Genomic DNA, 16,587 nt, shown 5'->3' on the forward strand with positions numbered 1-16,587 from the left:
ATGTGTACCCACGATGAAATAGTGAATTCACTGTCATCATAAATCGGACTTAAATCTAATTTATTGCAAATTCCTTTTGTGGGTTAATGAAACTACACAAGTAGTTAAGATTTTGGGTAAAGTAAAATTAATCATGAGCTCTTTGTTAAAGATGCCAGAAAAGGATTTCGCATCAATTAGGTAGACTGTACTTCCTTTTTGGCAAGAAAGCTTGCGTGAGATCTAGTAATAAGTTATTTCTGCTATCATCTAACGCCACTTGAGCCTATTGACCTTCTTTATGCATCTGAAATATTATCTACGCTGATTTTGCATTCTGAAGATGTCGAGACCAATGGGCCGGCTGATACTCTGTCTTGTTACCGGGCAAATAAATTCTGCCGACGTTCTGTGCAAGTCCAATCAATACTGCCTAAGTGTCGATTGCGGGTCATTCGCATAGTATACGGGAGTTTGGGGGTAAGTATTTCATCTGCTTTGCAGATTACGCCGTTTACAGCGTTCGTGCTTTTTTTTTCTTCATATAATTTTACATTTTTTTTTTAAAGTTGAACATGCACTTGCTGTTTTAATTACCATAATGTTGGTGATTTGCCTTTCTCGTCGTCGTTGTTGTCGTAGTCATCATCATCATCATCATCATCATCTTATTATTATTATCATTATTATTATTATTATTATTATTATTATTATTATTATTATTATTGTCGTCGTTATAATTTTGATTGATTCTTGTAATCCTAATTGATATATTATAGATCTCGTTTGATTTTCTAAACCAAAATTTGCACGTGCTTTATTGTTGACGTAATCGTTTAATTACAAGTGTGTAAACTATAAATTACAAGACATAATAATATACTTTAAATGCATATTATTCTTCTATATATCACAATTTAGAACTAAAATGCGAATTATTACGACCATTGATATTACTTTAATAAGAATTATTACAACTACTTAGTGTTCAAATTATTACAACCCATTGATGTTCCCTTAATATAAATTGTTACAACTACTTAGTGGTCTTTTCTATTAAAATACATTGTTACAACTAATTTATATCCCTTTAATATCAGTTATTACAATTCGCTAGTGTTCTCCCTCTAGCAATACAAAAATGCTCGAGGAATGACAAATTGACAATTATAATTGTATAAAACTGTCTGTCTTCTATTTAAATTGTACCTCTCAGTTTCAATTAGGCTTTATATAATATGTTTATTTATTTTTAATTTTGAACCTTTCGTATTGTAGTTCATGGAAACTGACAAACCAAGATGTTTGTTCCCCAAACGTTTGATGAGATGATAACACATTTCAACTATTAAGCGACGATGTAGATAATGTTATATGCAAATATGTCAAATCTACAATAACTTAAAAATAATGAATTTCACTTCATGTATGCCATAATGAATGTATGTAATATCTGTGATAACATGCAATCTAACTGATTTTACAGGAAGCAAGATGACTCATTTAATATGGAGTTTCGTACTGGTAAGTAGGTTTAATAAAACCAATTAATTACTTCAATAACGTATTAAAGCAAATTTTGCATTATTTACAAAAACGAAATTAATGAATTCTGATTTATCAACCATGCATTACTTGTCCACTTATTCGCGTGCGCATCAATAAAATTATATTTTAAAAAATTGTCCATTGACTGCTGATTGGTAGGTTAATTGAATTAGTCTTTACCTATTGTTATGTCTAAAGCATCAGGTTTTATTTATTTTTAATAAAAATATTTTTTAGTCCCAAAATTACTAAGATGGTTAAAAATCCTTTACTATGATTGTCATTTCAATGCACTGTCTTGAAGATGAAAATTAAAAATAACCTGTAACCGTTCGCCGCTCCGATGGCCTAAGTGGTTTGTGCTTCCGCCTCGAATGCAGGAGGCTGTGGGTTCGAACACCAGCCAAGTCATACCAAAGATTTACAAAAATGGTACTAGCGGCTCAGAGGTTAGTGTTAGGTTTGGCCGGCCTGGTGTCCGGATAATGTTACTGGGTGGGACATCAAGCTACATGTCTGCTTCATGATACCCCAGTGCTAGACATCAGTATAGACTGCCGCACTGCAAACATCGTAGCGATATGACTATAGTTGTTAAAGCTACATTAAAAAGTCAAAAATGCAAACACATTGCTAACGGTTCCTTCGGTTCAGTCAATTCAAAATAACCAGTGAACTGAAGCATGTTCGGCTAAAGTTAAAACATTTTTGTGATCATCAAATGTAATTTTATTCTTCAAAATGATAGATGATGTTCGTATCAGGTGCATTGATAATAAAAACATCAAAAACTTCTATTTGTCTACAAAATTATGATAATTTAATGAAAAGATGATATCAGACCTGTCCTGCTGACTTGGAGTGAAACAGCGTGGTTTTTTAAGCCACTTTCCTTACATGTTTCATGAGGTAATAATCCATGTATTTCAAAAACCAGTAAATATGCTTCTTTGCAATTATATGCCATTTCGTTAAAAAGCACAGTGTACGCTGAGAATTCTTTGATACTTTTACTTCTTTGTTGATTGTTTTATTGAACATAAGTTTTCAGGATTTGACGTGTCCCCCTATATCACCACCTGACCAGGTGTATGGGGAATTACCGTAAACTTGCTTTTCATTATGAAATATTTACATATGTTCTCTTACTTAGACACAATATAAACACATGCATATACCAACACATACATCCAAAAATATTGTACACAAAGAACCACACATTGACAAACCCCAAGGTGTTTTAAATTGACTGTTTGTTTCATTTGAAAGTATAGAAAACCTAAGAGTTCAAACCAAACATTTAGAAAAGGGTCCACTTTGTCTTAACATCATCACTTCTGTTATTCGCTTTGGGGATATATTTTCCCAGACTTTTGTATGATAAAAAATAAACATTTTTTATATTTATGAGATCTGAGATTTTCGATGCACAAAGCGATCTGCAGATAATATCTATGCAAGCAAAATAAGGAAGTTGATAATATCATCAAAGTTTATTTCCTATAAAGACATATTTTTGTTTAATTTTAAATTTGGATCATACGTTGGACAAATAATTTCCAAAAAGTGTTCAGTAACTGAACAGTCATAGAACAATTTCTCAATTTGTTTTATTCCTTCGTTATCGAAGGTGCATTTATTTTTATCACTTAAATTAATTTTGTTTTCAAGAACTGAATTTTGGCAATATGTATATGTAAAAGTCTAACTTTACAGCTAATTAGTATTGTGTCATATGTACACAAATTTGTCAAATCATAGGATTTTGATACATTCATTTGTTCCAATTTCACAATTTAGCTGCCTAGACCAAGTTTCCTTTTTACCATTTGGCTTTTGCATCTGGGTTCTTATTTTATAAATAAATTTATTCTTTGTTCTTACCCTAAGGAGCGACGTTTTGTCGAGTAATACATGGAAACTTGTAAAGGGTCTCTCGTTGACTACCTTAGGTTGGGGTGGGGTGCTCCCAGTATTATCTTTAATTATTACTGAAGACCCACCCTGGCTCGTTTTTGTTAGAAATTGAAGCAGTGATAGAGATGCAAAGCTCCGAGTACCCCAGTTAGCGATGCCGACAGTAAATTACTGAATACATAAAAGGTGAAATTCAAATAAACAACAAATTTAATGCCATTCAAGTACAGATAATCCTTCCTCAAATGACATTCAATATTCAAAACCCTATCACTCGACCAAGTGACGGCCTATTTCATCCTTTGACTTAGTGTGATAGATTTTCCTCCTGTCCTGTGTTTCTACTCATCTCTTGATCTGTATTTCTTGACTGATATCCAGTACACCTCCAGTCCAACAACCACGTCCTTCACCCTTCACTTCCTCCACTTCCGTTCTCTCCTTTTCTTGTCTCCCAGAGACTCGGGACTAACTGTACCAGGGTATTTCCCTTCTCTGTCTCCTACAGTTCCTCTGGTCCCTAAAAGCTTCCTTTCCGAAGCTCCTTTGTAATTCCCAGAATAACAATGTTTCCCGCCAATTTCGAATGACGTCGGAGTAGTTTAGAACTTCCTTATGTAATTCCCGCAAGATGGTTTAGCGACTACTGACGTTTAGTTTCAAGACACTAGATTTAACTTGCGATTTCAATGGTGGCCATGCCTCGCACACTTCCGACTGGATGTCGATTCACCCGTGGTCTACATTATTAGCAGACATTGCCTCCTACCCGGCAGTCTGTCAAGGGTGGATTTACGACCCTCACTTGATGTTCTTTTGAGCCCAACCCGGCAATTTTTGCCACTTACCTGTGACTCGCCTTCAGGAGAATAAGGCGCCAATAACAAGTTCCTATGGCCATGTTGTACACAACTGGCTTCCTCACGTCTTTTTGATGTCGGCGCACACTCGCAACATTTATGAAGCGAATAATTAGCCTCAGGGTCTAGGATATACATGTTGCAATCTGGCTATTATAACGTGACAACCGTTTCCAGTTTCTAAAAAAAAAATAATTTTATTTTTCCTCTTCACTGATATATTTGAGATAAGAACAAAGTACTGTATAAAAATAATAGTTAGATTTCTTTGTTCTATTTCATTGCAACGTAATGGAGATAGCTCATTGTGTATCAGAAGATGCTTAATAAGTATAACACCGTTTGTTCTCCCCCGTGTCTACGATTTAAAATTGTCTGTAGTTACTAAATTAGGAATGTCTTGAGACAAGTATCCCGGAACAAACGATGGTTCATTGGTTCCATTATAATCAAGCATACATAACATCATGCCAGAATATGTTTTTAATTGCTTTAGAGATTTCTTTCTATTTGGTTTTTCTAATTTTAATAGCAGCATACCTCCAAATGTTCCAAATATTTGTTCAGAAACCAGTATTTGCCATAAACCATTATCGTTTAGTAAAGGCACCAAATCCCGAAAACATTTATATCACAAAACAATTAGAGCACGTTAATCATATGTAATCCCCCTACCTTAAAGGAAGCAATGAGTATCTCTTCTTACCCTCTCTAGTGTGAAAATTTGGTTCAATAGTGGTTAAATAAATGGATTGCATGTCTATTATGAAAGATGAAAAATACAAAGATAAAACAGATAAAACAAAATTGTATGATATTTATCAAAAATTAAAGAAAACAATAATCCTTTTAATATTGATAGGAGCGAATTATCACTTCAAGGTCAGAATCATGACCTAATCAAGCAACTAGTTGACCTATCGTTGAAAGGACAATGTAATATCATCTCATCGTGCATTTTCCAATAGCTCTAACAATCTTACACACAGAACTTGGTCGTGACCTGCGAAGAAGCACTTGCTTTAACTCTGAGACTAATATATATATATATATATATATATATATATATATATATATATATATATATATATATATATATATATATATATATATATATATATATTAGACATCTTTATTTCAATTAATACCTAATCTTTAACTTTACGCCTGATAGCACCCTAAACGATGTCTTTAATTTTATTTTAGATAATATTTTAATAATTTTAGGAAAACTTGCTCTAGTTTTAGTCGTTTATTTTTCAAAACATTTACGGTTTTGACGCCATTTTTCAGGTAATAATAGGCTATATAGGGCGGCCAGTATATTTGGTGGAAGAAGAACGCAGGCAGAAAAAAAAAACATAAAATCCGCCTTCCCACGGGAAACTCATGCCAAATTTTCTCACACGTTCATTTTTGCCGAGATGGGACTCAAACCAACGGGGCCAGAGGTGAGGTGTCAGTGATCTGTAGAGGCGAACGCCGTAGACCAGTCGGCCTCTTTTTTAGTGGGAAATGAATATCTGTGTCACGATATATTATGTACCTTTTGATATCAAGATTGAAAAGAAAGCCGACTTTTAATCCCTCCTAGGTTCACCTTTTATAGATTTGGCAATAATTTGCTTGCCACTTCTATTTTTTATGGAATGAAAAATATTCACCAATGTAAGGTTTTAATTGTGAATTCCTATTATTTTGAATCAAAACTTAAAATATGTAATGAAGATTTCAAGACTTCTTGAAATACACTAGCTTGACATTGAGCTTAAGGAAGGATTGCAAAACACATGTAAGTCAGACATATTTAAATGTCATATGTTACATTCTACTGAAAAGTCAGATTATTCCTAAAGCTGTCAAGTCCATACCTAACATTTATAAAAAAAAATATATGAAACGTTTATTAAGGGTGCCGACAGATCGCATTACAAAATTATTCAACCTTGACAGTTAGTGGCATGCTCTATATCTCTAAATCTTGGGAAGAAAAAACGGCATAAAATCGTTTAAGCCTGTGCAAAAGGATAGTTTCTTTATATGTACATTATCAAGATGTTTCAATAAATACATTTCAAATGCAGAAGTAGTTATCGTTTGTGATGCTATCTGAAAAAAAAAACTTCATTGTCATTTTCGCTTTGTCTCTGACGCAGCTACATTTGCACAAAATTTCAGAACAAAATATGACCTTAGTCACATACAACAAGGCAAATTAGTATACACTTCCACACGAATATCACGTACCTATTATGACGTTTACTTGAAATTACGTAAGTAGCTGAATGTACCTCTTCTCGTTACGTGTCTTATATATATATATATATATATATATATATATATATATATATATATATATATATATATATATATATATATATATATATATATATATATTTCAAGGTTACTGTTCTGTTCGGATTCAGTCACACCGTGGAAGATGACAGGTGCTATGGGCCTCCACCACCATGTGTTTGTAAAGGAGGTAGGGACATACATACATACATACGTACATACATACATACATACATACATACATACATACATACATACATACATACATACATACATACATACATACGTATTTACATACATACATACATACATACATACTTACATACATAGTCGAGTGCATTTTTGTACATTTTGACTTTCTTCCCGTTGTTTTTTTAACATGAATTACAATTTATACTTGATGCAATCCTTATGTGCTGCTGCTCAAAAGATTGATTTATTTATTATTTAGTTATTTATTTATTTATTACCGCTCCAGTGGCCTAGTGGTTAGAGCGTCCGCCTTTGATGCGGGAGCTAACGGTTCGAATCCTAGCCGAGTCTTACCAAAGACTTATAAAAATGGTACTAACAATTATTTATTTATTTAGTTACGGAACGAATTTATTTAGATCAATATCGAATACAGGCAAGTTTAATAATTATGTCAAAACTCAAAAGGACGTGTGGCTGCAAGTCCCAAATTTAAAAATGGATCTAGATCTTTCCAATTAAAAAGTCGCCGATTTGTTGGCTGGTTAGTCGGCGTTTGTACTATATACATAGATGACAGAAATTAATAATTTTATATTTTGTTTGTTTTTGGACCAATTACACAGAGTACTTTTCTGTAATAAAAGTCTGTTTCTTTACAATTACTTTGAAATTATCATATTTGATGCCTAACAATTTAGGACATAATTCTACATCAATGCATTCTACAATCTCGACAGTGAAATATAAATATCTGTATATTTGTAACTAATGCACAACTACTGTTAATGGACGTTACGGTATAGATTATATATTCTTGAGACTGAAGAAAGTGCGACACCTATTGGTAACATTCAATTATTCCGCCTTCATCCAGATTTGCATAGATCACCTCAAGGTCACACCACAGTTTGACTGAATGAAACTATATGTCGGCCAACTCTGCGCACAGCTTTGAAAAGATGGAATGTTTATCCATCGGGCTATAGAAATGAAATACATTACTTTGGACTGTTTATGACAGCAGTTCAGTCGAATAATTAGGTCAGGTTTATAGCTAATTTTACAAAATTCAACGTAACAACGCCAATAAATGGTAAACTAAACCGATTTGTAAAATATTAGTAAAACTCACCATTTTATGTTAAAAAAAAAAGCTATTATGTGGAAAAGAAACAACAACGAATAGGATGTAACGTGTTTACAGCGTCTTGTTTATGGGAAAAAATTACTAAAGAATTTAGAAACAGACTATACGCCAGGAAATTTCGTGAGAATCCCATTTTAGCGGCTAGCAGACATGTTGGGTACCAGACGATTTTGTACGGGACAATTTCTTGCAAAATAGAAAACTTGGATTAAGATGCAGAAATCTTTTAAGGTATACATTTACATATTTTACAAAATGTATTTGTTTGTATGATTCTAACAGATACATAGTAAATAGGATTTTCTGGGTTACAGCTTCAAGAAGGTCATGGAGTGGGTCTTCATCTTGACATTTAGAAATCACATTTTCATACGCATTTCGAGTCGAAATGTAGGATATTTTGGTAAAAATTTTATGAATATCACTTTTCGCAATTAAAGTACAATCGTTCTTTCTTGATACAAAATGGATTTTTGACCAAATAAAACCACGTGATCCAATGTTTACAGAAATGACGGATCGTTGCGCAGAGTTACCCGACGCGCAGAAATGGCCGACGTGGTGATATATATATATATATATATATATATATATATATATATATATATATATATATATATATATATATATATCACCATGTATATAAGAAATATTTGATTGTTGATTCAAATTAATCTAAATTATGAACAACATAAAACCATAAATACACATCATATAAAATATTTAAAATGCAGATAATTGCTGTAAGCCAGTTTGGTACAAATGCAATGTAATTTTACAAAAGGATGGATAGCGTGGTGAGATAACATAACATGCATGGTATAAATGTAATGTAATTTTACAAAAGGATGGATAGTGTGGTGAGATAACATAACATGCATGGTACAAATGTAATGTAATTTTACGAAAGGATGGATAGCGTGGTGAGATAACATAACATGTATGGTACAAATGTAATGTAATTTTGCAAAGCATGGGAACTGTGGTAAGATTGCATGTATGGTACAAACGTAAAGTAATTTTACAAATGATGGGAACTGTGGTAAGAGAACAGAAAATCAATTTATGTTATGTACATTCATTAAGCAAACGAATATAATCAGTTATTTTTGTAGAAGTGCGGTATAGTTGTTCTCCGAATATTTATATTCTAGTAAGTATATCACAATTCTCAGAGTTATAAGATCATTAGATTTTATAGAAATACGACTTTAATGTACATGCTAGAAATGGAGCATTTTTCTTGTACGCAGAAAAGATAACTAAAAAGATAATGATAACCGTCACCTAGATTGTCTTTGTTAGACGATAAACGCTTTCTAATAGCTACCTTCGTGTCAAAGATACAACGGTATTCTGTGGGTAGCAGTAGATACATCTGTATTTGCATAGCTATACTGTAAGTGATGTAGCAATGAAACATGTATATTTGCTTGATAATTGTTTTTTTAAAATGTACATGTAAAAACATTTTCTCAAGCTATAAATATTGTATACATATATATAACTTAGTTTATACGCAACGATTGATCAAAGTAAAACGTGTTTAAGATCATAGTACTGCCAAATCACATTTCTAAAAAAATTATCAGAATTTCATTGATTTTGTGTTGCCAACTATCCTAACTTTCAGAAAATTTTATAGCCAGATTTATGACCTCATTCTTACTAAAAATGAACCTCTCTCGCATAATCCACTTCAGTGGTAATTGACTGCAGCTACAAGCATTTCCATACAATGCCCAGACTGATAGACCCAGATGACCGCTACGATGTCCTGAACTTGGGAGGCAACGCCCTGAATCAAATTCAAGCCAGAATGTTCGAAAATATAACTGTCCATACCATACGCTTGAACAACTGCAATCTAGGCCACATCGATGATAATGCATTTGGAGGAATAGAACAATATCTAACTACACTCGATTTAAAAGATAATCATCTTGGTGAAGGCATTAAATCTCTTCCAAACGCTCTTCTTCATCTCCACAAGTTACAATACCTTGATGTCTCTGGTAACGGCTTTCATGCAAGAGGTTACAACGACTACGTCATGCAATCTATTGGTGCCAGTCTTACCACTTTCATCTTTGGTGATAGTGTTGCACTCACGGAATGGCCTGCAAGTCTTCGCCATCTTCAACACCTGGTGAATTTGGACGTAGAGGGAGGTGTCCTGGCATTCATTCCTACAGAGGCCTTTCATGGATTCGAAGTAACTCTTAGGAATCTGACCTTCAATAAAGTAACCACATATGCGGTGCCGTTGGGAATTGTGTCGTTACGAAACCTGGATGAATTTCACTTGGACAATCTTCAAGGATTCGGTAATTCTGGCCTAATTGAGCAACCATTTCAGTGGGTGGGTAGGACACTTAGAATATTATCCTTGAAAAACGATGGATTGACCGTTTTCCCAGCGGTGATCAAATATCTGCTCAATTTAAAAGAATTAATTCTTGATGGGAATGCATTGGAGTTTTTCAGCGACGAGTCAATCTCACTCTTACAACAGAGGGCTGTTACCTTTTTGAGCCTCAGATCATGTAATCTGAGTAGGGTTCCTGGCGCAATTTCCAACATCTTGGGCCTTCAGACACTGGACCTGTCTCATAACAGAATCACACGCATCGAGCAGAATGATGTACAAAACATGGCCCACCTCAACACCTTGTCGCTTGCCGGAAATCCTCTGGAATATGTGTCAAACAAGTCCTTCAGTGGCTTATATAGACTGCAATCAATGGATCTGTCATCGACTAGACTTACCGTCATTTCCCAAGCCATTGAGCACCTCAATAGCCTTCAAACTCTGGATCTGACCAACAACGCAATTGACTGCACGTGCGACTTGGTTTGGTTGAAGCGATTCCTTGTCTGCAACAGAAAGACCGTAAACATAAAGGGTAACTGTGAAGCGATCAAAGTGGGAGTCCAAGATTATTTGAACACATTTATCCCAAACTGTCTCGCCTATCGCGACACTACATGTTATTAAAGCGCCAGAACGGTAGTTAGACTGAACTATGGTGTAAAACTGGCTTATTCGTAAAACAACTTGTTGTAATTCATCAGAAAATATATATAACGAAATTTCTCATTCAATGTACGTGTTCTTGCTACAGTATGTATCAAGCTTTTTTGTAGTTTTGCAAAATTGGAATGAACTTCAGACAACGTCAGGCATAATATGACGTAACAAACTCAGTCCATGTTTTCACTCACTTTTACTGCTTAAAATAATAGAATGAACAGTCTTTTTCAGACTGTGCGGTTCACGAATCTAACTGTAGATAGTTCTTTTATAGAAAAGTTGAATGGTAATATTTCTACTAATGACTATTCTTATTTTGAGAAGTTTTACCAAGTAATAAGTGAAAATAGAACAGATTAAGATTATCTCATTTTACAGCATTTTATTTAAAAATGAAATGCTGGAATCATAGTAGCTCCCAACTTTTCCGTACAAAATGCAAGCCTAATGAACCTTTTAAAAGCTGACGATATACTTTTTATCATAAAAATTCTTTGTGTAAAACGATTCTGGGAAATATCTTGATTAATAACAGAACAGCATGTAATGTCGCTATGAGATAACGAAGTAAAGGAATAGCAAGAATCCTCCCTATGAGATAACGAAGTAAAGATGACGATTAATATTCAAAACTTGTCCGAGATCCATAAAAAAATATCATAAAATCTGAATGCGCAATGTAAATTATTTCCTTCACAGAAAGCGATCCAGTGGCTATATACAAGCGAGGAAACCAAAGCGGACTGATACTATTTGTCACGTTTCTCTGTCTCAGAATCATTTAGTAATTAATAATGAACAAAATGATATAGTAGAGCAATATTATTTAGAAAATACTGCTAAATGTGGTTGTTTGATGTTATACTAAATCAGTATCACCTGTTAAAACCTGTGCGAATATAATGCGCTGTCTGTGTGGTTAAACGTCAGTTCTAAAGTGAACGATAGTGAGCCTTCCGTCCACTAATATATGTGTGTGTGTGTGTGTCTGTGTGTCTGTGTGTGTGTGTGTTTAGCTAAGTATTGAACGATCGTTTTGTACAAATATAGAATGTCGGCAATAGGTCAACACATTTCGCCATTAATTGATGACTCATAGCAATGAAAATCGACAACCTTGAGTTTGCGCTTGAGATTTGCTCTCGGCCAATCAGAAAAAGCGTTACTTTTCAAAGGTCGTTTCTGATTGGCTGAGAGTGATAACTCAATCTCAAACTCCACCTCAAATTGTTATGACCACAGCTTGAGCCTCTCTGACTGAGGTGAAAAACCGTAAAGCGCAATGAATACATCATTGTGTTTTTGACGCTACTTTTTATATAGAGCTTAGCAGCATGATTTTTTAAGACAGGTTCAGAAAATTATTGTTTCACTCTCTCTTAGAATTAGGGCATTAATGTATTCAAGATTTTGATAACACAGATGTGTCAATATTTTGATGGTAAATCCACCTCCAAGTTTTCCCGCATATAAAACAGCTGGCTACAGAATAAAAGTTTAGTGCACACATTGTAGTTCATCTGTGTACTAAATTTATAAATGGGAAGAGGACCTGTTCCTGACAAAAAATACTTAGAGGCAGATCATCTGTTTATAAAAAAGAGTATTCTTTTATTTTGAACATTAATAGAAGGACGTGGTGTCTAGGTTGTGGCAATAATGACAGGTAAATAATAAACAGTAATTTATTTCAGCAATTTGGAAACAAATGTTTAGAAAAGAATATCAATAATAATCTCAAAGAGGCAGCATCAATAAATTGCAGTGGGTTATTGTATAGTCACAAATGGAGGAATGGTGCTCTGATGTTTTAGAATTGCACTAACACACGGGCACACACACATTTAATCACTCGGATAGAATATACACAAAAACATTCCTACGTTAGTAAAGTATTAGACAGGAAGCGAGTGAAATTTCGTCCAAAGGAAATACTACTCTATGTAATAGTTTAATATGAATAAAATGAATCCAAATTAAAGATTGGCATTTCTTTCGCTAATAAAGTTTATAATAATTTGATTGCATGAAGAATGAACAAACATGAATGGGTGGTCCATGCAGTCGAGAAAAGCAGGTCAATGCGTCCCCATTTTCATGACTGCTAACGTAAGTATACAATTTCATAACCGAAATGCAACATTATCTAAGAAACTATATTACATGTAAATAAAAATAATATCAATGAAGTATGAAAAGAGATCGATATTTGTTTTCTTTGTCTATACTAGTTCCGTTAGAAATGTTTTGACTTGTACGTAGCAGTGGAATGTTGGATCACATGCCCCATAGAAAATATGGAATTTGCTGGCTCCACTCGGTAGTGACACGGTAGCGAGTAGTCGCTTTACACAGAGGCAAGGAACATTAAATAACAGTGTATTGAATCATACCTGCTTGACATCTATAAGGAGAATATTTATCTTTTCTTTAATGCAAATTAATTTTCGTTTATAATAAAATGTGAAAATAAAAATACTTAAAAATATATCCATGTCAGATATCCATGTAAGATAAACTGATCTCATTTAAATGTACGTGCCGGTCAGACCAAGATTCTAATAATGTGAATCATTCCATGCTAATTGCATGACCAAATTGGAACGAGTCTAGAAATGGGTGAACGTTAAAAAAGTACATAACTGGGTTGGAAAACGAACAACTGGTTGATTATGAAAATTATAATTTCACTAAAAAGAATATTTTGATAGACGATCCCCTATGTAACTGAAAATAATAGGAACACTGCTTTATTGTTGGAATTTCCTTCCTTTTACAAACTTGACTTTCGACCAACCCTTATTGAAATTTGCACCTGATTAATTTGGTGCGGAACGGAAAGCATTTGTTTCAAGCACATGAAGATGAATACATTTTCCTGGATCAGAGGGTTTTCTCTATAAAGAAGCTTCCATTCAGGGTTGATCTGTGCTCACAAATATATGATAAACCAGAATGTTAAGGTTAATGAAATTAGTATCATGGTGTGTAAATAGGTTTGCTATGGGAACGCAATAAGTACGGGAATCCTTCCATCTCTTCATTTATGTAACGTGGACAGTAGAACATTGTCGGGCACACTGTACTATTTACAAGTGTGCATACTGGGAAGTAGTATTTTACTTTAAAAGAAATAACCACAGTCAATAAAGAGCCGTATCCGATATTTCAAATCTAATAAACTCAGCCTTCTCTTCCTTCAATAAACATTCTGGCTTTTTTAAATATGCATTTTATTCCCCGAGTATTTACATGTTAGAGTTAAGATCCTGCATACATCTAAGTAAAGTTAGTGAATATTTGATTTCATAGTTCAATAGACAGTAGGCGACTCAAGCAGTTGAATTTGGTCAAATAAATTCTTGATATTATATGTTTTTATGTTATCAGTTTAGCTGTCACAGTGACCTAGTTTCGGGTTAATATCGTTGCATGTTCGAAAAACATTATCTTTATCAGTGCCAGATCAGGTCAAGTGTTGGGTTTTGAAAATTTCAAAAAGGCCCGGACTTTCTTCAAAAGGGCACTAAAACAAATGTCTATATTTACTAACAGTCTGCATAATATACAATAAATGTGCGAAATAATTAAACGATGGTCCTACTTCAAGTGATACGTGACTGTACGTTTGTTTGTGTACGGATATTTTTTAGCTTGTATTATTGCAATTATCCAATATACACAATTATTGTTATTATTATTAGTATTATTGCTACTACTACTACTATGAAAAAGAGGAAGAAGAAAATGTGATAATGATAATGTGGTACTTTTGATATCTACAGCAAAAGAGCCCATTTCTGTGCACGCTTGATTATCTTTATGCCAAAGTTATTTTCCATTCATGTCATGAACAAGAAATCATTAGCAAACCTCCAAAATAAATATTTTGGAAGATATAGTTAACATTATAAGGAATAAAATAAAGCAAATTTGCCGAAACATGAAAAGAAAAAGTGTCCGTAAATAATTAGTTCTTGGAGACGATGAAAAATCGCTCCTGGAGTTAATTATTTCTAAAACAACATATTAACTGATTTCTTTGTTTCATTTTTATTGCACAGTGACACAAGTAAGATAGTGCACGCCTTATCCAATGAAGCTGACTTTGGCTTAGACCAACACTGTGGTGGTGGTAGTTGGGGGAATGGGACTAGAAGAACACCCTTTGCTTCTAACCCTGGCTCATCCTATGGTAGGATTAGAACTTGCACCCTTTCAACTTGAGAGTACGGCACGCTATTCACCGCTGCTCCGTTGATCGTTATTTAAAGACATGTCCATGTCCACGAGCGCATTTGGCTATTTCAATATTCCAGAACCCGGAGAAGGGGGTCAGCTAACTCTATCAGACATGTTTGTATTTACTTATATAAGTTATGATTACTTATAAGAGCACAAAGTTTTTGGAACATTTTAAATAATGCTATTTGTAAACACATTACTGAACAGTGACTTGATACTGTGTTATATATATATATATATATATATATATATATATATATATATATATATATATATATATATATATATATATACACACACACACACACACACACACATGCCCAGGTCACTTAAAATGAATATTAACCTAGTCATTTTCTGTTAAATGATGCAGCTCATTCAACTGGATACAGAAGTACAGTAGGAGCCATGTGCAACGCATCATGCAAACGCACAAACTAATACATTTTGAGTATGTTACGCACCCCCGTCCCCGATCGCCACCAAATTCTAACAAAAGCTGTACTGTGCGAGACTTCACCGCACACGGTGCAGTCAAGCCTATACTGTGTCGGATAACTGAGGGTATGCACGATATACACTATGGCAAGACTCCACATCCACCTAGACGTACTCCCGCCCATTCCCCTCCCTAACCTCATCATCTATCTCCTTCTCTTACGCGATCCCTAATCCATCCCGTATCGCTCTTCCTTGTTGAGTATCTGATAACAAGGACAAACGAACCCAGGCGGTCCCTTTGATTACAGCAACAAATGCATCCAGGAAGATGGTATCGTAGATCAAGGGTCGGGAACACCGATTGTAATGAGTCCTCGCTGGAAGAAAACTTATCCATGAATCACGATAAGACGATTAGTAGCTGCATATGCGACCAACGGCAGCGTAGAACTATTGGCCTGTCGTTATACAACGTCCTTGAAACTGGGTCAGGTCACCTCAGACTTCTTAAGGCACACATGATAAAACAAGAAGTGCGCACGATATAAAGGCAGTAGAGGTCAAGAAGTTCCAGTCCAGACGTGCTTATGAAGTATGGATCTTGAGGTCAGATTTTTGAGGGAGACATAAACCTCTTCTCAACCCCCTAAAAATGGGTAATATATTACAGATTGGGTTTGGGTTTCTGAAGTAAGAGTCCCCCCCCCCCGACCCGTCTAGATTCTTGACGTTTTTTGTAATTATTTACACGTCGTGTTCTGTACCTTACATGTATCTTATTTTCCTAAACAACTCAATTCTCGAATTAGCGCTAATAATTGCAACTCATTGATATCCTTTCTCTAATAACACAAAACTGCTCGAAGAAACACAAAAGGACAAATCTAATTATGTAAAAGTGTGTCTTCTCTTCAACTAATAAATTT

General features: G+C 34.3%; 1 protein-coding gene across 1 annotated transcript; it reads left to right on the forward strand.

Annotated features, from left to right (window-relative positions):
• Positions 1-346: 346 nt before the first annotated feature.
• LOC149798544 (transforming growth factor beta activator LRRC33-like) lies at positions 347-12,668 on the forward strand. Its single transcript, XM_089956941.1, has 4 exons — positions 347-459; positions 1,466-1,503; positions 6,708-6,789; positions 9,645-12,668. Exons 2-4 carry the CDS (start codon positions 1,474-1,476, stop codon positions 10,937-10,939), a joined length of 1,407 nt encoding a protein of 468 aa, XP_089813067.1. The 5' UTR covers positions 347-459; positions 1,466-1,473; the 3' UTR covers positions 10,940-12,668.
• The last annotated feature ends 3,919 nt before the right edge of the window (positions 12,669-16,587 follow it).

The sequence above is a fragment of the Sinohyriopsis cumingii genome, chromosome 5, assembly GCF_028554795.1.
Source record: "Sinohyriopsis cumingii isolate HCF-2022 chromosome 5, ASM2855479v2, whole genome shotgun sequence".
Lineage (NCBI taxonomy): Eukaryota > Metazoa > Mollusca > Bivalvia > Unionida > Unionidae > Sinohyriopsis > Sinohyriopsis cumingii.